General features: G+C 45.4%; 1 protein-coding gene across 1 annotated transcript in view; it reads right to left on the bottom strand.

Moving 5' to 3' along the window:
- Laptm4b (lysosomal protein transmembrane 4 beta) overlaps positions 1 to 20,193 on the bottom strand; it is a 66,407-nt gene extending 46,214 nt beyond the window's left edge. The window contains exon 1 of the mRNA XM_045143359.1: positions 19,877 to 20,193. Within this exon, the coding sequence (XP_044999294.1) occupies positions 19,877 to 19,975 (99 nt within the window). The 5' untranslated portion in view covers positions 19,976 to 20,193. The remainder of the gene's footprint in view (positions 1 to 19,876) is intronic.
- Positions 20,194 to 26,986: the final 6,793 nt, after the last annotated feature.

Below are 26,986 nucleotides of genomic sequence, written 5' to 3'. Positions count from 1 at the left end.
TGGGAAACACTAATCTAGACACAAACAGCAATGGCACCATAAAATTCTACTTCCTAAAAGGCAGACAAAATGGCTGAACCTTCACCAGGCCCTTACAGGAAACACCTGAACCACAAGACACTGGAGAAGGTAGGATCAAGTCTAACCTAAATCTTCTACAACTTCCATCTCTCCTCCCTAACTCTTGTATATAAGTTATCTTTTTCCTCATTTTCTTAGTGGGCACTGACCTGTAACTCCCAGTACCAGCATGGGGCTATCACCCACAATGAGCTTTTGATCAGAGAAACCTACAAGATTTCCTAAAAGAATGACATATTTCTGTCAGAGTACTTGATGACCCACCAAAGGTTAGTGGTAAGACCCTACTGCTGAAGACACGATATGCAGCTGACACGAAAATGGAACGGCATGGCTGGAAGCCAGGAGTCAGTCAGTCCCCAGACAGTCAGCGTGTCTAGTGCCAGAAGGTGCTAAATAGGCGACTGGGGGAAATGACCAATATCTGTCCAAGCAAGTCATGGTCCAACCTACGTAGCAGCAAATAACCTGTTGTGATGCCCACACAAGTACAATAGTGGCACACAGCCATGGTGAGGAACCAACTGCTCTTGATTCAGCTAACTGATTCCTTTAGTGGTACGGGAGCCATAGCTGAAACTAGGAAACAAGTCAGAACCATAGCCAAACATAAGCCCACTCTCCAATATCAAGCTACCACCAATCATGGGGTACAAGAGGGCCTACACCTATTGAACTCTCTATTAAAAAAGTAAGGGTTATCTCATTTGATCTGGTGCTAACTTACTCTCCGTTGGAGAATCTGCTTCTCTTTTTCAGATAGATGCAGATCCTAAAGAAAGAGCCACCCCATCATACCTTGTGGTGGTTTGATTCAGGTGTCCCCCATAAACTTAGGTGTTCTGAATGCTAGGTTCCCAGCTGATGGATATTTGGGAATTAATGCCTCCTGGAGGAAGTGTATTGTTGGGGGTGGGCTTATGGGCTTTATAGCCAGATTCCCCATGCCAGTGTTTGGCACACCCTCCTGTTGCTGTGGCCCACCTTATGTTGGCCAGGGGGTGATGTCCACCCTCTGCTCATGCCATCGTTTTCCCCTGCCATCGTGGAGCTTTCCCTTGAGCCTGTAAGCCAAAATAAATCTCTTTTTCCCAGAAGCTGCTCTTGGTTGGGTGATTTCTACCAGCAATGCGAACCGGACTGCAACAGTCAAGTGGTACCAAGGAGTGGGATTGCTGCCAGACACCCGACTGTGTGGCTTTGGCCTTTTGTAGCTGATTTTCAAGAGGAATGTGGAAGGATTTGAAATCTTGAACTAAGAGATGCCTTGCAGTGCTGTAAGTACAGCTTGATGGACTATTCTGGTCTGTACTGCAAGACCTGAATGCAATAAGAACTATGGACTGTGAGGTTTGGCTTATGAGGGTGAGAAAGAGCTGTGCTTGGACTGGGCTAGCAGTCTGTGTGAGAAGCTTGCTCTTGTGCCCATGTCCTGAGAAGTTGTGCAGGGTTGCTTTGCGTAGAAATGAACTGGTGTGAGCAGAGGGATATGGCACAGAAAGAAAAATCTTTGGGGGAACTGTTGCCTGTTCAGCTGCAAATGAGAGATTACAACCTTTGAGACTGGGCTAGCTGACCTGCGCTGGGGCAACAAGAAGAATGTCGACTCTTTTGAAGGGGCCTGAGTGCTCAAGGAGTGTCCTGTTCTTCAAAGTCTGCTTTATTCCCCACTGGATCAACAAATTGGCACCCTACCTGGTATCGTGGAGTATAAGAAATGCTGGAAAGAGGGTCATTGAGTTTGCAACACGGTCTTGTGTTTTGGAAATGGCCATGGGCAGTGTGAAGCAGGTTTGCGGGTTGCCTGCACAGAGACCCCATGGGGCCATGAAGATGAACCTGGCTTGCAGTGGAGACCCAGCGGAGATGCCGGCCCCAATGAAGTTTCCCAGGACTGTGAGTAGCCTAGCTGGAGGGGTGGAATTGGAATGCCAGAGACTTGTTGCTGGTTAGAATTATCGGACTTGAAGATCAAGAAAGCCCCAAATACGGGAAACACGGCTTGTGGCTCGTTTGGATCACCATAGATGCTCCGGCAGTGTTGCCAATTCCCGGACACTTGGTAGGTAAGGAGCAGCTATCAATCTCTGCCATGGAGCGGTCTAACCTGCACATGTCTAATCAGCCCACAACACTCCTCTGGCGATGTCACAGGGCTGGATCCAGGACTCTAGGCACCTTCTTGCAGCTAGCATTTGTCTGCCTCCACCCTGTCTTCTCGGCTGCTTCCCTAGGCTTCCAGGAGTGAAGTGGTCTGTGGGTTTCCAAGCATGGTGGGAAGTTGGTCCTTTGCTTGGTTGGGGTCTCACTTATGCTTTAGGATAAGACGGGAAAACCACAGGCCGCCCTTCTTGCTTCCCCTATCCTGCCTGCTGGAGGGCGGGGGGCAGGATGACATTGTACATTCATGTGTTTTCTTGTGGAAACCAGTTGGTAAAATTTTTGTACTTTTAAGTGCTATAGACTTGTTTTACTTACTCATTCAACTGTGCAAAAATTCTAAGCAACACATGTATGACAGGAATTATGTTAACTAAACGTCAAATGTATATGACGGCCAGCCCCTCAAGACAGCATGTTATATGGTGGGGAAGAGAATCAAATAAGCTAGATGTTTAATTCAGAGTGAAAATGAACTATAGCAGCGGTGGTGGCAGGGGCAAGGAGGGGAGACACATGTAGGTGAAAGACTTCACGGGAAAGTGATGACATACTAAACACTAGAAAGTCAGACTTCAAATGTTTGAGAAACAAAAACAACAGCACACACAATTTTAGGGTAACAGACTGTGTGACTAAGACGTGACTGTTGGGGACCAGGCAGATGACTCCATGGTTAAGGCTCGTGCTTACAAAGCCTGCCCTCCTGGGATGTCACTTCCTAATCCACCCACATAAACTGGGTGCAGAAAGTGGTGCAAGCATCCAGTATGTGTCTGCAGTGGCAAGAGGCCCTGGTGTGCCCATACACACGTGTATACACCCACACCCACACACGTGCATTTATTAAAAACGAAAAATGTTTTAAAAGAATAGAATGTTAAGAAAAACTCCAAGGAAATACAATCATGATGACAAGCCACTCTTAGTATTCCTTTGAACTGAATAATAAAAGCAGGCAATGTTTAATAAGTTGCCGAAGCAATAAATCAAAGGACAGTTTCTAACAAAAATCACAAATTCAATGATAAGTTTACCCCACTCAACAAAGCTGGGAAAAAAAAGTCAGGTCAGACTAAGAAATACTCAGATTTAATGGGAAACCCAAGAAACCAGATGACAATTGGGTTATATATTCAACATGCTGGAAAGGAGAAGGGGAAATGCCCACCTATAATTCTGCATCTCACACACACACACACACACACACACACACACACACCTTTCAGGATAAAAATGAAGCAGAGGTAAGTAAATGTGGGCAACACTGACAGAATCTGTCTCGGAACCTGTTGTCAGGGCAGTAGACTGAAAGGATTCAAGCAATAAAACAGCAGTTGTACTTTTATCACGTCCCAGTTCAATAAGCAAATATTTAAAACATGCAAATGAGCCAGGCATGGTGGCGCACGCCTTTAATCCCAGCACTTGGGAGGCAGAGGTAGGAGGATCACCATGAGTTCGAGGCTACCCTGAGACTCCATAGTGAATTCCAGGTCAGCCTGGGCTAAAGTGAGACCCTACCTTCAAAAACAAAAAAATAAATAATAATAAAACATGCAAGTATACTAGTTGAAAAGGAGAAGAGTAGAGGGAGTCAAAGGAGGGTGGTCAAAGGAGATTATGATCAACGTACACTGACTATATGTATGGAAATTGTCAATAAAAAGCAAAAATATGCCAGGCATGGTGGCACACACCTTTAATCCCAGCACTCAGGAGGCAGAGGTAGGAGGATCGCCATGAGTTTGAGGCCACTCTGAGACTATATAGTGAATTCCAGGTCAGCCTGGACCAGAGTGAGACCCTACCTCGAACCCCCACACACAAAAAAGTAAAAATATGAATAAAAAGTCTTCCTCACCAAAAAATAAAAGTAGTTTTTGTGCCCTCAACCAGGTAGGTCCCTTGTTTTCACCTGCAAGTCTACACACCCACCATCCACTTGTTTAGCTTCCTCAAGAGTGATTAACTTAGTCAGAAATCAAGTATTCTCACACAGACCATTTCAGATGAGTGAAAGTTTGCCTGTGGACACGCAACGATTAGGACACCATTCCACAGGTGGAAACCCTTGGGTTCTAAGGTCCCTGCACATATGACATGTAGACACTTGGATTCTAGGACACCTGCACGTATGGCATCCATACGCTTGGGTATAGTTTCTAAGAATCACTGAGTCTTTCACCATCTGTGAAACCCCAGGGTCCTCCCAATAAGCCACCACCTGCAGTCACATACCTGGCCAAGTCTGCTGACATGAGGAAGCAGGCCCAGAATGCTTTCCAAAGGAGTGCGCCAGACAGCCACTCTCACCAAGGTAGCAGAGGAATCCCAGTCTCTCTGACTGGACTTGTTTAGGTTCTGATCCTTATTCTTAGGCTGGTACTATACACACTCAAAACACAAGCCTAGATGGGCGTGGTGACACACCCCTTTAATCCCAGCACTCAGGAGGCCGAGATAGGAGGATCACTGTGAGTTTGAGGCCAGCCTGAGACTACATAGTGAATTCCAGGTCAGCCTGGGCTAGAGAGAGAGAGAGAGACCCTACCTCAAAAAAAAAAAACAAGAGAAATTTTAAACATATTTTATTTATTTACTTACTTTGGGAGACAGAGAAAGAAGTGGATAGAGAATGGGCGTACCAGGACCTCCACTTGCAAATGAACTCCAGACACATGCACCACCTTGTGCATCGGGCTTTTACATAGGTACTGGTGACTCAAACCTGGGTCTTTAGGCTTTGCAGGCAAGCACCTTAACTGCTAAGACATCTCTCCAGCCCTTAAAAAAATATTTTATTTATTTGAGGGAGAGAGAGAGAGAGAGAGAAAGAGAGAAGAGGCAGAGACAGACAGTGTGTGTTGGGGAGGGGGTGGAGAAAATGGCTGTGCCAGGGCCTCCAGCCACTGCAAAAGAACTCCAGAAGCATGCACCTCTTTGTACATGGCTTATGTAGGTACTGGAGAATCAAACCTGGGTCCTCAGGCTTTGCAGGCAAGCGCCTTAATGGCTAAGCCATCTCTCTAGCCCTGTCTCCATTTTTGGACTCTGAGAGACATTTCATTATAACTCCTTGTTTCCCAGAATGACTTAGACCACCCAACTCAGTAATCACTTTCCTGGAATGATCAAAAACCACCTGTCCAGTCCACTTGTCATTTCCCTAAAGTGGTCCATGCCCTGGTGGCAACCAATGAATTCCAATTACCCCAATGTCCCATAAGTATGACCTAGTCTGTTGGTTAGAGCCCTTCTATGGCTTTTTGGAATAAAGTCTGTCTCTGCTATTGAGTCTCTCTAGCTTCATTCCTGTTTCTTCCTAATGTGCCACTGTGCATCTGGCTTCTTGTGGGTACTGGGAAATCAAACCCAGGACATTAGACTTTGCAGGAAAGCACCTTAACCACCATCTCTCCAGTCTTATGGAACATTCTGAACCTATGACTATGAAGAGGCAGTCCAAAGAGAGTCTAGTTTAGATCAGGCATTAAAAAGTACCAAGTACTATCAGGCATGGTGGCACATGCCTTAATCCCAGCTCTTGTAAGACAGAAGTAGGATCACTGTGAAGTTGAGGCCAGCCTGGGCTACAGAGGACTGACTCTACCTTGGGAGGGAGTGGCAGTACCACAATATTAAGTTAATGGCTGACATATGTAAGAGGAAATATAAAGCACAGAAGGGGCAGAGTGAAGGCTCATACTTGAGAGGCTGATGCAGAATTTCTACAAAGTTGAAACTAACCTGGGCTACATATGATTCAAGGCCAGTCTGGGCTCCTGCACAAGATCATGTGTCTCTAAACAACCCTAAATAAATCCCAAAAGGCAGCATTTTTGGTCCTGAACATAACGTGGTCTTTGTATTCTAATATTCTGTTACCCATAAGATCTGTGATTCTATCTATAACATCCTTTTTTAACAACTTCAATTATAAAATAGCCATGGTTCATTACTTTTTGGTTGTTGTTGTTTTTGTTTTTGAGGTAGGTTCTCACTCTAGCCCAGGCTGACCTGGAATTCACTAAGGAGTCTCAGGGTGGCCTCAAACTCACAGCGATCCTCCTACCTCTGCCTCCCAAGTGCTGGGATTAAAGGCGTGCGCCACCACACCCAGCTACTTTTTTTTTTTTTTTTTTAATTTTTTCATGGTAGGGTTCTTGTTCTAGTCCAGGCTGACCTGGAATTAGTAGTCTCAAAATGGCCTCAAACTCACAGAGGTCCTCCTATCTCAGCCTGGGATTAAAGGCATGTACCACCACACCCCCCAGCTATTTTGATTTACCATACATACATAAATACATACATCGGGGTTGGCGGGATGGCTTAGCGGTTAAGGCATTTGCCTGCAAGGCTAAAGGACCCAGATTCGATTCCCCAGGACCCACGTTAGCCAGATGCACAAGGGGGTGCATGCGTCTGGATTCGTTTGCAGTGACTGGAGATCCTGGTACACCCATTCTCTCACTCTCTTCCCCTTTCTCTGTCAAATAAATAAATAAATTAAATTAAATATTAAAAAATACATATATGTCTATGAAAAAAGAAGTATCTGTACACAGGCAACTGATACAGCAAATTTTGTTAACTCTCAGCTGGCAGGACACCTCAACTTGACTCTGATGAGGAGCTCCTTTTCCCTTTATGTCCCCTTAATTTTCCTGTCTTTCTATCCTGCCTCCAGCCTACTAGATGTCCCTTGAAATTTATTCTGCTCAGGCATACTGGGTCTGGAACTGTCCAGCTAATAATAGTGTCTCTCACCCTCCCTGGTGGCTAGGTCATATTGTCATTTCAGCCACTGGGATAAGTGGAAGTGAGGCATGCAATGTCCATCTCCCATTCATGGAAAAATGACTCACTGTCCTCCAGGTGCTCTGCCTTCCATCAGGCCAGAACTTATATGGTGCCAGAGAGCTGTACCCAACAAGCCTCCCCCCCAGGAAAAAAACACGGAGCAGCCTCCAGCAGCAAGGCCAGCCCCCTTGTGGCCTATTAACAGGAAAAGATTTGGTAATCGCTTCTCTCTCATCTCTGCACCTCTGTTCCAACACCTTCAATACCAGTTATCGAAGTTAAAAGTAGCCAGGTGTGGTGGTATATGCCTTTTTTCCCAGCACCCAGGAGGCAGAGGTAGGGGGATCACTGTGAGTTCAAAGCCAGCTCAGGACTACAGAGGGAGACCCTACCAACTAACACAAAGTGGGGGTGGAGTCCAGAAAAAAATCAACAAAAATCGAGAGAAAAAAAGACTGAGACCACCAAGCTAGAGGGAAAAGGAAATCAAAATTAAGGCTTTAATAAAGAACCATCCAAGAGGCAAACTCCTTCTACCCTCAAAGCCTCAAAGCCTCAGGACTTGCTCTTTCCTCTTTTGCAAAGTCGGATCCAGCAGGCTGTCTTGAGGAAGTGCTGTTAAGTATTCAAATCATTCTACCCTCATAACTAGTGTCCTCTTAGGAAAAGGATACAAAGACCTGAGGACAGGAGGCTCACCTCAATGACAATTATCTATCTCCACTGAATACTGACAAAATTGGCATCCTGGTTTTATATTCCAATCTACTATCAGTTCACTGGGAGTGAAATCTGTCATTCGATTTCAAGGTACAGATAAGATCCTGTCTCTTCTTCAGGAAGGCTAAGGGGGCTCATCCCATCCGGCCTTGTTCAATGGTAAGCAGGACCCTGGGTATTAGCATACATACAGGAAATACCAGGCTAGGAAGTGAAATGGCCCACCCCAGGCCTTGACTCCTGGTGCAGAGAAAGACAAGCTCCGGAGGTCCAGTAGGGAAGGCCTAGGACTAAATCCACATATGCATATGCTTGCTGGCCTCTGTTTCATCTTCACCATGAACTGTAACACTGCCCAAACTGTAAATAAATTCATGTCTTCAATTATATGTAATGTTAATTTCTCCTAGTGTCAGCAAGCACTTGGGAATTAGAGGCAAAAGAATCAGGAATTCACGGCCAGCCTCAGCAGTCAGAGACCTTTTTTCAAAAAAAAAAAAAATTTTTTTTTTTTAAAGAGGCAGAGGTAGGAGGATCGCTGTGAGTTCGAGGCCACCCTGAGACACCTGAGATGACACAGTGAATTCCAGGTCAGTCTGGTCTACAGCGAGACCTTACCTCGAGACCTTACCTCGAAAAATATCAACAAAAGCAAGGCAAACGTTCATAAACATTTTGGCAGGAGAGGAGGTATTCTAAAAGGAGACACCCCCCCCCTTGTACCCTCCCTTAGGCTACCAGACTATTGACAAAAGGAACTCCAAATAATTAAAATCCCAGGAATCTCACGCTGAAAACTAATTCGGACAATTTGTCAGACCATCTTAAAAAAAGACTGGAAGGTCAGCCTGAGCTAGAGTGAGACCCTACCTCAAAAAACAAAACAACCGGGCATGGTGGTGCATGCCTTTAATCCCAGCACTCGGGAGGCAGAGGTAGGAGGATCACCACAGTTCAAGGCTACCCTGAGATTACACAGTAAATTCCAGGTCAGCCTGAGCTAGAGTGAGACCCTACCTCGAAACAACAACACAAAAAATCTAACTCGGATTGGTATTGCAGTGGGGTCCGGTGTCACACAAGCAAGACCACTGACTCACAAAGTGCACATCAAAGCATGGGATCTCGGAGAACAACCCCAAGCGGTCGGAGTGTCAGCTTTTATTAGGGAAAAAACAAACAATCCAAAAACAAAACACTACAAAATGTTTATGGCAAAAACTGGATAGGAGTTAAACCATAAATCACAATTCACATGTGAAAGTTACAGCTATAAAAGTAATTTTAAAGATAGTGAAGAATTTGGTGCATCTTAGAAGATGAGAGGGAAGAAAGAAAAAGGGACTTGTGAAAGGCTCTGTTTGTCAGTTACAGGAGGCACCTGGGGGGTGTGAGGTAGGTCTGTCACCAAGAATGTACCAATAAAAAGCAGCTTATCTCTCTTTAAAGAGTTAGCTTAACAATGCAGGCCCAGATAATGCTATTCAGAACAGCAGAACCTCAGGTTTACCTGCCATTTGCTTCTTTACCTCCCAACAGTTTAACCCTGAAACATCTGACCCAGAGACATGCCTTAGGGAGGTGGGAAGCTCCTTCCAGTTCACCTGGTAACACCCCCATCTTGGCCAGTGCCAAGGCCTCCCACGTGGAAAAACACAACCAGTCATCACTATTCCATACCAAAGGCACACTTCACCATGCCTGCACCATGGAACTCACTAGCCATATAATTTTAGATATGTAAACTATAAAAGGAAGAAAAAGGCTCAATCTTTTTTGGGTGGGTGCTGAGTGTTCAAGGTATGGTCTCGCTCTCATCCAGGCTGATCTGGAATTCACTATGTAATCTCAGAGTAGCCTTGAACTCATGGCGACCCAATACATCTGGCTCCCAACTGCGGAATAAAGGCATGCAGCACCATGGTTCAACCTTATTTTTTTAAACACATAGACACAGACAGAATGAGCATACCAGGACCTCTAGCCACTACAATATTTTGAAACTTTATTATTGAATGAAAACTACAGGCCAGGCATGGTGGCACACAACTTTAATCCCAGCACTCCAGAGGCCAAGGTAGGAGGATCAGAGAATTTGAGGCCACCTGGCTACTAGACAGTGAATTCCAGGTCAGCCTGAGCCAGCATGAGACCCTACCTCAGAAAACCAAAAAAATAAATAAATAACACCTCCAGGAGGCCATTGTTTTGGACTAAGCTACTGCTGAGGACCCAACAGACTTGAGTCCTCACCCAGCAGCTCCAAGTCTCCAAACTGAAACTAAACTGTTTATCTGACAGCCAGCGAAATCAGGATTAGAAACAGAGATAATAGTCAAATCTCCCAAACCAGCCAGTTTCAATTGGCATGATAATGAAGGGGGGGGGGGCGGCTAATCTCTACACAAAAGGTAACCTGAAATAACCTGAGCTAACCAATCAGTTTTCTCCCTGAGGCTGTCCCCCCAGCACCAGCTTTAAAGAGACTGTCTGTAATGAGCTTTTGGGTTAGGGTCAGCTTTCTACAGACTGCCCCTCCATGCCACACTCTTATTTGGTAGATTCTCTTTGCTCACTTGTGTCTCTATTTTAATACCAAAAAAAAAAAAAAAATCTGATCTACATGAAATATTAATTTTTTAAAAACCAATTAAGGAGCTGGGCAGGGTGGCACAAACCTTTAATCTCTGCATTCGGGAGGGAGAGGTAGGGGATAGCAGAGAGTCCACCCTGATGTTACATAGTGAATTCCAGGTCAGCCTGAGCTAGAGTAAGACCCTACCTCGAAAAACAAACCAAAATAATAATAATAATAATAAGGGATGGAGATATGGCTCAGCAGTTAAGGTACTTGCTTACAAGGTCCAAGGACCGGAGTTTGATTCCCCAGTACCCACATAAAGCCAGATGCACAAAGTGGTGCATGCATCTAGAGTTCCTTAAGCAGGTAGAGGCCCTGGCATGCCCATTCATATTCATTTACTCTCTCCCTCTCTCTGCTTGCAATAAATAAATAATACATTTTTTAAAAAACAAATTAAGATTTATAAACAAACTGTTGTGATTAAGTGTGAATGGTAAATACTTCCTGAACCCCTGACAATCTCCTTGAGAAAAAAAAAAAAAATTCTCCCTTGAAAGCTGCTATGCAAAGAGATAACTTGTGTCACAGTGACTGAGTATCATCTTTGTGTCAAGGAAAATGACATAACCAGTTTCTAGCACTGCGATTCCCACCCGAAACTCTAGAGAGCCAGGGGAACAGGAGAGAGCTTAAACTGCCAGGGCTCAGCCATCATTCCGACCAGCAACCTGCCACATGGACAGCAACAAGAGTACCAGCTGGCATGGCGGCCCACACCTCAGAGTAAAAAGCTTCCCAAAAGGGTAGGGAAAGATAATTCTGGCTCTTCCTACATGATAGAGATTGAAAGTTGACAAAACAAATACACAGCATGCTTTCCCTTTTTGGCATGGCCTTGTGATATAGGTAAACTGCAGTAATCCTCTCGCCGGTCTCCCTAGTGCTGGGATTATAGGCATGTGACTCCATGCCCAGTATATTGCAGTACCCTTTAAACATAATCTTTGTAAAGAAAAACTCCTATTAACCACTTTATACTTGGTGTTTTGTTAAATATACTTGAAAGAGTGCCAAGGAGTTAGATATTAATAAACAGCTCTTTGATAGCAAACTTTTATTCTTGGCCAGCTTGCCTGAAAATGTGCTGATGAATGCTCGGTATAACAAAACTTTTACTAATAATGTTTAGCAACAAAAGCTTTAAAACTACTCAGTATCATTAAATACTCTACCAGACAATATTTTACACAATTGTTCTTAATTCTTTTTCCTGGGGAAAGGAAGGACCTGTGTTTTAAAAATGCAACATTTCTCATTGCTCAAATCCTTAAATCAGATAGTTAAAGTCTGCAAGGCCCTAGGCTCTCTGCCCTCCTCCCCCCAACACACACACACACACACACACACACACACACACACACACACACACATATATCCCTAAAACTAGCTATTTTACTCAGGCCATTAGCAAATGAGATGCCTAGGCTGTAAGGAATGGGAACCAGCTACATCTAATATCGAAAGGCTGTAACACACACACCCTGACCTGGTTTTCCAGACATCAAAAGCACCCTGACATTTTAATCTTCCTTGAAAACTAGCTAAGCCCTGAGTGGAGGTGCTTGCTTCTCATCCCAGCACAGGGAAGACAGAGAGAGACAGGAGGATCGGGCTCAAGGCGGACCTGATCTATATACCACTACATAGCCAGCCATGGCTACGTACAGTGAGACTGGGCCTGGTGAGATGACTCACCTGGTTAAAGGTGCTTGCTTGCAAAGACTGTGGTTTGAACCACCAGTACCCACATAAAGGCAGATGCACAAAGTGGCACATGCATCTGGAGTTCATTTACAATGGCACGGGGCCCCTGGTGCACTCTTTCTCTTTCTTCCCCATATTCTCTGCCTCATCTCCAAGTATTTTTAGAAGATCATATTTAAACTGTGTCCAAAAAAAAAAGCCAGGCATGGTGGCGCACACCTTTAATTCCAGCACTCCAGAGGCTGAGGTAGAAGGATCACTGTGAGTTCAAAGCCAGCCTGACACTAAAGAGTGACTTCCAGGTCAGCCAGGGTAGAGTGAGACTCTACCTGTGTGTGGGGGGGGGGGGGGAGGAGGTTGCTGGAGAGATGGAGAGCTTGCCTGCAAAGCCTAAGAACGCAGGTTCAATTCCCCAGTATCTACATAAGCCAGATGCACAAGGGGGCACATGTGTCTGGAGTTCCTTTGCTGTGGCTAGAGGCCCTGGCATGCCCATTCTTTCTCTCTCACCTGTCCCCAAATAATGAAATAAGTTAAAATGAAGTCCCGGTCAGCCTGGGCTATAGTAAGACCCTATCTCATAAAAAAACAAAATATATAAATAAATAAATAAACAAACTTAGCTTATTACCTCTCTTCATGATTCCTCAATGGTTCCCCACTGCCTACAGAATAAAATCCAACTCTTCAGTCTCGATTTTCAATCTTTCAGATGGTCTGAAACTATATGGTACCATGAGTCAACCTGTAATTTTGCCCTGACTTATAGCATAGGTAACAGAATCTGATGGCTGGAAATTATTTTTAAAAACATATTTTAAATTTTATTTATTTATTTGAGAGGTTGAAAGAGGTGTGTGTGGGGGGGAGAGAGAATAGTCACACTAGGGCCTCCTAGCCACTGCAAACAAACGCCAGGCATAAGGGCCACCTTATGCATCTATCTGGTTTTATGTTTTATATAGGTACTAGGGAATCAAACCACGGTCCTTTGGCTTTGCTGGCAAGCACCTTAACTGCTAAGCCATCTCTCCAACCCTTAAACTGTATTTATTTGCACATGTGCAGGTGTATAGGGGAGCACCAGGGTCTCTTGCTGCTACAAACAAATGTCAGGTGTCTGCACCATTTTCTTGGGTCTGACTTTATGTAGGTCCTGTGGAAAAGAACCTGGGCTGGCAGGCTTTGCAAGTAAGCACCTTTAACTACTGGGCCATCTCCCCAGTCATCAAACTCTTAATCTTATATGAGCAGCACATTGCCACCTACAGAGTCTGATCCAGGGTTGCTTTGAACATGAAAAACAACTAAAAGCTATCAATCACCCCACAAATACACGATGATGTCAGTTTTACTGCCCAGTATGCAGACAGAAGTCAATAGTTTTAACACCAGAACTTCTCTGGATATACAAAGATCCCAAAAAGGCTTGAGCACACAAGCCGCCAGGCCTTCATGAATCACACATACATAGTTGACTTCAAAGACCAGGTGGGAAAGCCAATGAGAACAGCTGTTCTGACCTTTCATCCTTTATAATCTCATAAACTGCCAACTACCCTATGAATAGTGTTCAGTATAAAAAGGAATTCAGTATATAATTGCTGAGTGACTAAATTTCTAAAATACAATTATGAATTTATAGAAAAGGATAAGTACAAAAGGGTACCCATCCTAAGTTAGTAAGAAAAGCTCCCTCTACCACCAGAGCCACAGGGTAAAACAGTAAAATTACAAAGCAACAGGCATGCTTATTAACTGTGTGAGAAATGGAGGTCCTAAGGGTAAAAATATCTCTAAAGCAACTGTGGTCTTTATCCTAGGGAAATGTCACAGGTATTTTTCATTGTCTTCCAAGAATTCTTCCCCTTCTCCCAGTATCCACCTCAGAATCTTGGGAAAAGAATTGCCCCTTCACTCTCAGGGAAAATCAATCTTACTCCCCAGTTCACATCCCTCCTAATCTATAGTTCAAGAACTAGAGACTACCCCAGACCTTAGTCCAGCCATATATCCCTAGCCCCAGTGCTTGGTTCAGAGATGGCCAGATAATTTAAACTTGTCAAATCAGAATGAACCTGAGTAAAGATTCTGAGTTTGAAGCCAGGCATCGTGGCGCGTGCCTTTAATCCCAGCACTTGGGAGGCAGAGGTAGGAGGATTGCCATGAGTTCGAGGCCACCCTGAGACTCCCTAGTGAATTCCAGGTCAGCCTGGGCTAGAGTGAGACCCTACCTCAAGAAAAAAAAAAAAAAAGATTCTGAGTTTGCAGGCTGAGCACCGTGGTGCACACCAGTAGTCCCAGCACTTGGGGAGGCTGAGACAAGAGAATTGCTGTGAGTTTTAATTGAGGCCAGCTTGGGCTACATAATGAATACATTATCAGATCAGGTAGGGCTACATATCCTCTTTAAAAAAAAAAAAAAAAAAAAAAGGAAAAAGAAGCCAGGTGTGGTAGCATATGACTTTAATCCCAGCACTCAGGAGGTAGGTGAATTCGAGGCCACCCTGAGACTACATAGTGAATGCCAGGTCAGCCTGAGCTAGAGTGAGACCCTACCTTGAAAGACAAAAAAAAAAAAAAAAGAAGGAAAAAAAGCAGCAGTAAATGTCTTTAAATTTAAATCCAGCACTCAGCGACAGAGGTAAGAAGATCACAGTGAGTTTGAGGCCATAGTTCCAGGTCAGCCTGGACTAGAGTAAGACCCTATCTGGGGGCAGGCCACAAAAAAGGGGTTGGAGAGATGGCTCAGCAGTTAAGGCACTTGCCTGCAAAGCTTAACAATCTGGATTTGATTCCCTAGTATCCACCTTAAGCCAGATAGATGCACTAAGGGGGAGGGGGGAATGTTTCTGGAGTTTGTAGCAGCTAGAGGCCTGGGATGCCCATTGTCATTCACTGATCCATTCATTCTCTCTCCCCCCCCACTCTCCCTCCTCCCTGTTTGCAAATTTAAAAAATATAAATATTTTTTTAAAAAGCAGGGGTGGGGTGGCACATGCCTTTAGTCCTAGGGAGGCAGAGGTAGGAGGATCCACATGACTTCAAGGGTAGCCTGGGACTACATAGTGAATTCCAGGTCAGCTAGGGCTAGAGTGAGACTCTACCCGGGAGGCAAAACAATGATCTAAGGGTGAATGGGGATGCATCACAGTTGGTAGTGTGTGTGTTTGCCTAGCATGCATGAAGCCCCTGGTTCATGGTGGTGCATATCTGTAATCCCAGCATCCTGGAGGTGGAAGTAGAGGTAGAAGGATGAGAAAGATGTCATCTTCAGCCACAGTTTGAGACCAGGCTGGGCTATGTGAGACTGTTTCAAACAAACAAACAAAAGGATTGGCTTGCAACTGACAAAGCTATTTGTATCTAAAAAGGAAGAGGGAAGAGAAGGGGCACTGTGTTAACTATTAAGGAGGGAGAACCATTGCATTTCTACAGTGAAGTGAAATGGCAGCCCAGAGTAACAACAGGGCAGACTGAGGAGGATAGCCAGAAAGTCTGACCAAAACCAATAAACATGAAGATGGAATAAAGGAAGAGATTGGGGTAGAAAAACTGAGAAATCAAGTGGGGAGAGTTTAAGAGAGTAGCTAAGAGTTTAAATGGCAAATTTGAGAGAAAGCACCAAAATCCTTCAATGCTCAAGTGCCTTCTACAAAAAGGCACAGTCCTGCATATAACCGCCCCTATGACCCATGTCCCACACGCTGGTTGAACCTCAGGATGTGAACACTTGTCTAGAGAAGGTATACAGAACTATTTTGATAGGAGAAAAAAAAAAAAAAAAAACGAGGAAACCCAGCTCCAAGGTTATTTTCTTTTTTTGGTGGGGAGTGTGGATGGTAAAAGGGTTGAGCAGTAAATAGCACTTTCACGAAGAGTCATGCAACTGGCCAATAACCAAAGGCAAATTTTTACATCATTGTTCATGAGGTGAATTCAAACTAGAGCCACTATACCAGCTAAGAGACTGGCCACACCAAAATACTGGCCAGTATGTGGGATAACTAGAACTTCTCGTATGTGACTAACTTGTGGAGCAGACTGGTAGAACCACTTTGGAATACTGGCTAGCACTTTCTTATTAAGTGAAACACGCTTGATCAAGGACCAACAACTCCACTCTCAGGCATCTACCCACTGGAGAGGGGGCTCAGTGGTTAAAGGCACTTGTGTGCAAAGCCTGATGGCCTAGGTTCAATTCCCCAGTACCCACATAAAGCCAGCTGTACAAAATGGCACATGCAGCTGGAGTTCATTTGCAGGTGCAGAAAACCCTGGCACACTGAATCTCGTAGATTCTCTCCCCCACTCCCCTCTTACAAATAAATAAGTAAAATATTAAAAAAAAAAAAATAAGAACAGTCAGGTGTGGTAGAGCATGCTTTTAATTCCAGCACTCTGGAGACAGAGGTAGGAGGATCGTTGTGTGTTTGAGGCCAGCCTAAACTACATAGTGAATTCAAGGTCAGCTTGGGCTACAGTAAGACTCTATCTCAAAAACCAAAAATATAATTTAAAACACACAAAAAAACATATCTTAGGAAGATTGCTATGAGTTCGAGGCCAGCCTGAGACTACATAGTGAATTCCAGGTCAGCCTGGGCTAAAGCAATACCCTACCTGGAAGGAAAAAGAAAAAAAAAAAAAAAGACAAATCTTGTGTAACGATGTTCAATGTTCAGCAGCAACAAATGAATTGTGGAGTATTCATAAAATAACAACAAAATAGAAGCTATATAAGCATATATATGGAATCGAAGAGAAATTGTGTTCAGAGAAAGGAAATGGACAAAAAGCAGACACAGGAGAATTTGGCTTATGTGACAGAGGCATCACACAGAATGCTTCAAGAGCCACCAAGGATGCCTTCTGGGATTTTGCAATGTTCTCAAGGAGATTGGGTTACACAGAGGTATGCATTTGTCAATTCAATGAGCTCAACAAGCAACAACTGAATTTCACTGTATGTTAATGATAGTCCAATAAAGGGGGAAAGACAAAAATTGTCAACTATCTCAATCAATGTCTTATCACTGAATTCAAGAAAACTTTTGCTATTCCAAGGCAGAAACAAAATACACGCATTTTCAAGGCTTAAAATGAACACAGGACCATAAACAAGGGACTATAAATAAATTATCACAGCTCTCTTAGCCTTAGTTTTCATCTATAAAACAGGAATTAAAAACTGACCTAACTAGGAGTATGTAAAATTAAGCTTACGCAAGGCACCTAACAGTACCTGGCATGAAGAACCTACTTAGCAACTGAAATAGTTAGGAATGCACTAAAAAGAGTTTCTTTACTCATCTGGTTAACAGTGGCCTTTTTTTGTTTGTTTTGTTTTGTTTTTCGAGATAGGGTCTCACTCTAGTGCGGTCTCACTTGGAATTCACTATGTAGTCTCAGGATAGCCTCAGGCTCATGGCTATCCTACCTCTGCTGGGATTAAAGACATATGCCACCACACCCGGCTTAACAGTAGACTCTTATTTGAGTACATGTCCATTTCCCGATCCCTATCATTTTTTTCAGAAAACTCCCCTTTGTAAATAACTGACTCCATTTCATGACTGGTAAGGGATTAAGTGGGGGGGGGAGAACAGGAGGTGTCTAGGTTTTGGGGGGGTGTCCCAGCACCCTAGCCTCCAAAAAAAAAGCTCTGATGGAACTCATGGAGGGGGAGAGGAGTTGGAGAGTCTCAAACAGTCTTGTGAAAAGTAAGACTTTTTTAAAAAGACCACCAGTACTCGGTACTTCAACCTGGTTTCCCATTTAGTAGGTTTAGGGAAAGCAGCATTCCTATCTGCATGTACTTGGAAGCTTTCTATTTCTCTTGCAGGTCACATTTCCAGATGCTAAGACCAGCACACATCCACCAAGAGCAGGCTCCAACCTTAGAGGAAACATGCCGCCAAGTACCCTCCTTTTACCACACCAATACTGTCTACTTGGATGACTGCCAACAGCAGGGCTCAAGTAGATTTATCTTTCCTGTAGATCATGTAGTACATTTGCCTAATGCAATGCCCTAGATTTTATAAATGACATTCACTGAGGTACTTGCAAGTCGGCAGATTTGTACATTTTTGAGGAGGACACAAGATATTTATTTGTAAGAGTCTGCCCTGATCATCAGTAAAAAGCACTATTTGAAGCTACTTTGGCTTTTAGAAAAGTCAGGGTTGAGCCAATACACCAAAGTTCAATCTGCATTCACAATGCAGTTAAGAGCTCACACATACCAAAGATTGGAAGCTTTTAAGGCTAAAAATTTCTATTGAGTGGCCATAATGGGCATGAACTAAAAGAAACTTGAGACTATAAAAAGACAGTGTTAGGGTATGAGAGCTTTTTTCTTTTTTGCTTAAAATGGCACAAGGAAGACACACACTGTCTATTACATAGAAAATTGCCTGGTGTAGTGGCACGTGCCTTTAATCCCAGCACTCAGGAGGCTGAGGTAGGTGGATCGCTATGAGTTCCAGGCCAGCCTGAGTCTACATAGTGAATTCCAGGTCAGCATGGGCTAGAATGAGAACCTACCTCGAAAATCCACAAATAAAGTAAAATAGAAGTATCAGCCGAACATGGTAGCTGACACCTATAATCCCAACATTCATGAGGCCGAGGTAGAAAGATAGCACCGAGTTTGAGGCCAACCTGGTGAGTTACGGGCCAGCCTGGGCTAAAGTAAGACCCTGCTTCTAAAATAGATAAATAAAATTATCAAGTACTAAATATAAGCCAACAAAAAACTGACTCACGCTGAAGGTGATAAAAATGCATTCTCAGTGAAAAGTTTCAGGGGTTACTTGACTACCTTTTTTAAAAGCATTTCCTCGCGTCTTGCTGCAATATTCACTGTAAAGTGGCTGAAGACTAACTTCCCAACATGATGTCACAAAATCTAAAATGCAGAAGAATCCGGCTCTGATTTGGTGCAGTCCGGGGTTGCCAACAATCAACCACGGGCTGCACAGTGGACAAGATTCCACCAGGTTTGCTCGCTGCCCGTTCGTGAGAATCGCTGCTTGCTGTGCACATTATTTGAGACCTTAGAAGAAAGAGCCAACCTAAAAGTGAAAGAATGAAAGGGAGGGAAGGAGAGGAAGGAGGAAGGAAACAAGGAAGGAGATAAAGGAAGAAGGGAGATAAAGGAAGGAAGGGAGGGGAAGGAGAGAGGGGGGTGAACCTCGAAGTGCCTGCCGTGCCTGTTTTAGAGGGATCACCTGTCCATGGGCAGGGAAGTGAGTGGGTGGAAAATGGCTTCCCCGGGACCGACTCCAGGAACGCAACCACACGCACGCATGGCAAAGCCTTTCCCGGTGGAAGAGCTTCAAAACTACTTCGAGAGGAGGAGAAAGGGTGGGGGAGGGGACAAACGACCCATTCGCCAGAGGGAGACCGCAGCCCCCCAACCGTTTGAACTGGGACCCGAACCCGCGGGAGAGGCGCGCGCGGAGAGCGGACGGGGCAGCGGGGCGCGCACGAAGCGCAGAGTCCCCGGCCCGCGCCCGCGGCCTCCCCCGCCACAGGTTGGCCGAGCCGTCACCCCGAGAATTAACTTTCTAATAATACAACTTTAGGCGGATGAGCGGCCGAGGCCGACCAGAGAGAGACGACTCAGGGGCGTGGAGAGAAAGGGGTGTGTGTGCGGAGGGGGGGGTGCTGGGGAGGGGAGGGGAGGGGACGGGGGGGCACGGCGCGGGGGGGGGGGGGTCGCCGGCCGATGCAGCCCCGCGGCCGGGCGGTGCTCACCAGGTACCACACGCCGAGCAGGATGGTGCCGGTGCGGACATGGCAGCACAGGCAGCAGCTGTTGGAGTAGAACCGCGTCCAGGGCGCGACCATCTTCATCGCTCCGGCCGCCGGCGCGACGCGGCGCTAGCTCGCACCCAAGTTGGAGAGAACCAAGAGTCGGTGTCGTTTCCCCCCACCACCACCACCACCACCACCACGGGACGGCGGGGAGAAGAGAGCTAGCCTGCCGCTTCCCAGCCGCTCCGAGCCGCGGGGACTTGAGCTCGCCCACCCCCAAGCAGTGCGCTGCACCGGAGCTCCCGGCGGCGGCGACGGCGGCGGCGGCGGCTGGGGAGGGGAGGGGCGGGGCGGGGCGGGGCGGCCTGAGCCACGTGACCCGCCGGCCCGTGACGTCACCGCGGGCTCGGGCCGGCCCGCCCCGCTGCCCAGTAAACGCTCTGGTGGTTGCAAGCTCTGCGGGGCTCGGGAGGTGCCCTCGGGAGGGGGGCGATGGGGATGACGCTCCTTCGGATTCTGATTTCGTTCGCGAGTGCACTCGTGTTTCCCTTCACAGGGTGATCCGTAGGTGCTGGGTGAGCTTGCCACCGAAGGGAAGCCAAACTGCGCGGGGTGCGTGGGATTCCCGGTCAACCGCGGCTGAACCCCGCCGAGAGCAGTTTGTCTCCGCTTCTCCAGCTCGATTACTGCGGTAGCAATCTTTTTTTTTTTTTTTTTTCTTCTTCTAAGAAAGTAGGTTGTGTGTCAAGGGCATCCTCCTTGTGCTTGTGCTTGGGTAGTATTCTTAATCATGACTGCAGCGCTGAAGACACAATCATCAAACCAATTACTGTCCAGAGGTCAGCAAGAAAGCGTTGGAAGACAGCCCGGAGGAGGGGACGGGATTTCCTCCCAGCTCCCCAGCTGGTGTGTTTTTTTGGTTGTTTTGGGGTTTGTTTTTTTTTTGCCCTGAAAGCCTTTGTCTAAGGCTCTGGTTGCTGAAAAGCCTAGACTCTCTCAAATGAGTTACATGAACAGTCCACTGTGTGTAAGTTTGGTTTCATACTTGGAACAAGAAATAAAACGGGTTCAATTTTTAAGCAGACTTCGTTCGTTAGTTTTACAAAGATGTAAGTAAACCTGCCACATTCTTACTGTATAGTTTAAATCTCAGTTCTAAGAAAACCAAAATTTATCCCCAGAGGTGCTAAGTGCAGGCCCTTGAGCAAAAATAATAAGTAAGGGCTGGAGGGATGGCTTAGCAGTTAAGGCGCTAACCTGTGAAGCCAAAGGATCCAGGTTCTACTCTCCAGGACCCTCGTAAGCCAGATGCACAAGGTAGTGCGTGCGTCTGGAGTTTGTTTGCAGTGGCTAGAGACCCTGGAGCACCCATTCTCTCTATCTACTTCTTTCTCTCTCTAATAAGTAAATTAAATAAACATTTTTTAAAAATAATAAGTAACATTACTGTGGGAGGTATCAGAAAAGCCAATGAAAAAGCTGTTTTTGTGTAGTATTTTTTTTCTACCTACAAAGTTGTGGTTTCGTTAACATTAGAAATACTTTTCTCAGCCAGGCATGGTGGTACATGGCTGCAATCCCAGTACTCAGGGAGGAAAGGTAGGAGGATCGCTGTGAGTTTGAGACCAGCCTAAGAATACATAGTGAATTCCAGGTCTGCCTGGGTGAGAGTGAGACCCTTCCTCAAAAAAAAAAAAAAGCAGACAAAAAGAAGTAATTTTCTCAGGCTGGAGAGATGCCTTAGCAGTTAAATGCACTTGCATGCCTTCAATTCCCCAATTCCCACTTTAAGCCAGCTGCATAAAGTGGAGTATGAATCTGGAGTTCCTTTGCAGTGGCTGGAGGCCGTGGTGCACCCATACTCACTCTCTTTGTCTGCCTCTCTAATTGTAATCTTTATTTTTTTTTATTTATTTGTTAGAGACACAGAGAGGGAGAGAGAGAAAGTAAGTGAGAATGGATGTACCAGGGCCTCTAGCCACTGCAAACGAATTCCAGACGCATGCACCACCATGTGCATCTGGCTTACATGGGACCTGGAGAATCAAACCTGGGTCCTTAGGCTTCTCAGGCATGCGCCTTAACCACTAAGCTATCTCTTCAACCCCTGCAATCTTTATTTTTTATTATTGACAACTTCCATAATTACAGACAATAAGCCATGATAATTCTCTCCCCCGCTTCCCCTTCACAACTCTCCTCTCCATCATATCCTAACACCCTCTCAATCTCTCTAAAATATTTTTTAAAAGAAATAATTCTCTCTCTGGCATCTACTGTTATTCAGCTATGGGCTGGAGCACTAGCTCAGTGGTAATGTTATTTTAACACACAAGAGATCCTGAATTTCATCCCCAGAACTAAAAAAATCAAAATTATCATTATGTCCATGGCCACTTTAACAAGACACAGGACAAGCATTAGTGCAGTAAGAAGGAATGAAAATATAGGATTAAAATGAAGCCGGGCATGGTGGCTCACGCCTTTAATTCGAGCACTCGGGAGGCAGAGGTGAGTTCGAGGCCACCCTGAGACTACATAGTGAATTCCAAGTCAGCCTGGGCTAGAGTGAGACCCTACCTCGAAAAAAAAAGCAGAAGAAGAATTCTGGGGGCTGGAGAGATGGCTTAGCAGTTAAAGTGTTTGCCCTCAAAGGCAAAGGACCTCAGTTCAACCCAGGACCCACATAAGCCAGATGCACAAGGTGGTACATGCCTCTGGAGTTCATTTGCAGTGGCTGGAGGCCCTGGTGTGCCCATTCTCTCTCTCTCTCTCTCCCTCTCTCTCTCTCTTTTTTTTTTTTTTTTTTTTTTTTTTTTGGCTTTTCAAGGTAGGGTCTCACTCTAGCCCAGACTGACCTGGAATTCACAATGTAGTCGCAGGATGGCCTTGAACTCACAGAGATCCTCCTACCTCTGCCTCCTGAGTGCTGGGATTAAAGGCGTGCACCACCACACCCGATCTCTCTCTCTCTTTCAAATAAATAAACAAAAAAAAATTTTTTTTAATGAGGAATTCAGAGCAAGAACCTACTTCAAAAAGAAAAACAAAAAAGATGGCCAGGCATGGTGGCCTTGAAAGGATACAGCCGGGTCATTCATTTTGAAATGATGGTGGCATATTTCACTGGAACTCCCATTGCAGTAGAGCAGCAGTTTGGAAGGGTAGTTTTGTTTGCACCCCTAGGAGCCACAGGACGTAACTGTCCCTTTGCTGTGAGAGCCCTGCATAGCAGCCTCCCTGACCTTGGTTGTTTTTGCCTTACAACTCACTGTGGTCTTCTCTTCCATTCCTCGCTGTCTCCATTCCGCTCTGCACATCCAACTTAAACAGTTCCCACTTTAGGAGTTTAGGACTTGCAACATCTGTGTCATCCAGGACTGTTTCCACATCTTCTTTGTTTTGAGCACAGCGCAGACTACCCTGGAAACTGTCACCCTCCTAGGGACTAGGATTACAAACATGAACAGCCTCACCAGGCTCAACTCTCTCCTACGACTAACTGCATTTCAGCCCTTGGGTTAGCAGTCAGAACGGCGCAGTGTTACTTGGGGTGCCTACTCTGTGTAAGGCATGAAAACATGGAGTCCGCAAAAACTTGCAGCACTCTGTTCCTGTTGTCACAGTCTGTCACCTAACCTGGTGCCACAAGTTACTAAGTGGTAGAATATGTGCCAAGTTCCATTACAGGTGAAAGCAGTCTGCAGCGGGAATGCAAACAGGGACTCCTGCTTTCTGGCTTTGCTAGGGACAATTAGACAAGGTAAAGTGAAGGAGAAGACACCAGCCATAGGGGGCAGACAGGGCCAGACAGCTCCCTGGGCTGGGAAGGGCTTTACTGGAGCTACCTGTATGACCTGGACAAGGACTGTTGTAAGAGAGACCTCAGGACCTCCCCAAGGATTGATAATCCAGAGAGTTCCTTTGTAGCTTTCCTGGAAAAGAAAAAAGGCAATATATTTCCTATGTGTTGGAAAAGAAACCCATGTGCCCTGTGCCTACCGGTGCTTTTAAATATCTTCCATGATATTGGAAGAACTGCTGTCCTGTAACCAGAGTTTGTTGGACAAAAGCCTAGGCTTCCACGGCCCTAACAAACTAGGCTGTCTCAGCGGGGCGTGGTGGCACACGCCTTTAATCCCAGCATTTGGGAGGCAGAGGTAGGAGGATCGCCATGAGTTAGAGGCCACCCTGAGACTCCATAGTGAATTCCAGGAGAGCCTGAGCTAGAGTGAAACCCTACCTCGAAAACAAAAAACAACAACAAACAACAACAAAAAAAAAACAACTAGGCTCTCAGTGTACCAGTGACAGAGACAAGTAATAGCAAAAAGCTTCATTCAGGGCTGGACAGATGACTTAATGGTTAAAGGAGCTTGCTTGCAAATCCTGATGGCCTAGGTTTGATTCCATGTAAAGCCAAATGCATAGCATGGCACATGGATCATTTGCAATGGCTAGAGACCCTGGTGCACCCGTTCACACACACACTCTCTTTGTCTCTCTCTCCCTCTCTCTCTCCCCCCCTTCTCTCTCTCCCTATCTTTCACTCTCGCTCTCACTGTCTCCTTGCAAATAAAGAAAGAAAACATTCAGTGTGGCCACATAGGAAAGAGGAATAAACAGGTCTTGTGACCCCACGTCTCAGGCTTTAAGTTTAAGTAGAGGAAAATCAGTCAGGACAAAGGGATAAGAAATCTGCATAGTTAGGTAATCCCGCTCAGGATGTGGGCTGCTGGATCAAAGTCTCAGGTCTGATCCTGCAAGGTGGTCTGAAGAAGTCCTTAGCACTGTGCTCCCTTAAGGGGGTCAGCCTGACTCCTACAAGTTGATTGCTTCTGCTGCAATCATTGTGCAGCCTCCTTGGTGCGGATAAAAACCCTTATCTGGCCAGAAGGACAGGGGTCTGTCTTGCCAGGTTCTGCTGTCGTGGGAGTCCAAAGTGACTCAAGGTGTTGGGCAATGACCCATCTCTGTGCTTTCAGTCAAATAAAGGAGATTGAAGGCAAAACTGTCAGGTTTTCATCCTGTGTTTGATTACCTGTGGACCCAAAATGAGGAGTCAGTGCTCTTTGGCAAAAGCAGCCTGTTTTGCGACTATGTGAGACAAAAGAAAACTTCACAGGCCTTCACACATCTTCCAGATAGATGAGCTGGGGGCCCATTTGTCCATTCAGTGAACAGGAACATTCTGAGAAGCTCCTTGGGGCTGAGCATGGCAACCATTTCACAGAACAAGAGAGCATCAGTGTCCAAGGAGTTCACTAATTAAAGACAAACACAGCAAGACGGGCACTTCCACATGGTGAGTACAGTGGACTGTGGGAGTCCTTATCTGAAGGCTGGAAGGGCTTCCTAGAGACGGTGACATCTAAGTTCAGACTCAGAGAGAAAGAGAGAGGCACCCTGTTGGACCTTCCCAGCAGGGTGCAAACGGGCTATGCAGGGGCCACATCCAACAAGCTTGCAAGTAGTGCCATTTGAAGGGAGGGGTGCAAAGTCAAGAGGGAAAGTGAAGGAAGCTTGGTGTGTCAGTGGGGGTAGGGGAAGTAATGTTTTCCATGTCATACTCTCCTGCGATATTTGATATGTATTTTCTGATGAAAAGAGAATTTGAGAGAACTAAAAGGATTGACGTTTCCAAATGCAAAATGTCAGTTGAGATGAAGCAGCCTGTTTTGCTACTATGTGAGACAAAAGAAAACAAAGCCTAATGACCGGGGTTCAATTCCCCAGTACCCAAGTTAAGCCAGCTACACAGAGTGGCACATGCCTCTGGAGTTGGTTTCCAATGGTTGAAGGCCTTGGCATGCCCACATATTTTTCCTCTTTCTCTGTCCTTGAAAATAAATAAACTTAAAAGAATTTTGAGGCAAGCCCAACAGACTGCCTCCCCCTGTTTTTAAATGCAAGAGAGAGTAAGGGAAAGAGAGAGAGACAGAAAAGTGCCGGGGCCTCCAGCCACTGTAATTGAACTCCAGACACATGCAGCACCTTGTGCACATATGTGACCTTATGCACTTGCATCGCCTTGTGTGTCTGCTTTACATGGAACCTGGAGAGTAGAACAGGGTCCTTAGGCTTTGCAGGCAAATGCATTAACCATGAAGCCATCTCTCCAGCCCCAATAAAATATTTTAATAAGTAAATATAAACTTTAAAGTGCTAAGAGGTGGGCATGGTGCTGCACACCTTTAATCCCATCACTTGGGAAGAAAAGACAGGAGCATCTCTCTGAGTTCCAGGTCAGTCTGGGTAAGAGTGAGATTCTACCTTGAAACAAACCAAAAAGTGCTAAGAATTTCACAAACCCTGGTGCAGGGGGGGACACACCTGTAATTCCAACACTCAGAAGGTAGAAGCAAGAGAATCAGAAGTTCAAGGTTATTCTACATAGGAGGTAAAAGAAAGAGAAAAAGAGGAAAGGAAAAGAAAGGAAAGAAGGATCACATGAACTAATAATCTCAAGATGGCGAGGGCAGAGCATTAAGGCTCTTGTCAGGACAGGCCACAGAAGCTGCCCCCAGAGATAGGCGTCACATCTTGGTTAGAACTTAAAAACTAAACAAAAAAAGAGAGAGAGAAATTTTTCTACTTTCAGTCAGATAGCAAGGAGCTGCTGCGCAGAGGTTGTGACAAATGCCAATTCTGTAGGAGTGCATGCAAGAAAAGAAGTACTGTGGCAGATGACTCATCAGAGAATCTGGATCCCGTCCCAGCCGGGTCAGGGCTACGAAGGTCAGAATGCGGAGCCGGCTGCAGCCCTGTGATGCAGTCACAGTGGAAGTCAAGAAGCAGATTGATGTCCTCCCGGAGGCCTGTGTGATTCATCATGCACTTATTACAGCCTTCACTGGGGCTTTGGTTAGGTCTGGACTGGGGGCTGGGAGGCAAAATGCAGAAGACCCAACCAACCCCTGTCTCCAAGAAATGCAAAACAATGAGAACCAGTGAGAGAAACAGAGAGAAGCAGATGGAGTCGTTAGTGGTAGATAATGTGACTAACAGTAAAAAAAAAAAAAAAAAAAAAAAAAAAAGAAAGAAAAAAAAGTCTAATTAATAGTGATATTAATAAGGCACTCTATTGAGTCTGTCAACGTTTAAAGATTT

This window comes from Jaculus jaculus, chromosome 2 (assembly GCF_020740685.1).
Source record: "Jaculus jaculus isolate mJacJac1 chromosome 2, mJacJac1.mat.Y.cur, whole genome shotgun sequence".
In the NCBI taxonomy this organism is placed as follows: Eukaryota; Metazoa; Chordata; class Mammalia; order Rodentia; family Dipodidae; genus Jaculus; species Jaculus jaculus.
This window is presented reverse-complemented; position numbering and strand designations above follow the sequence as displayed.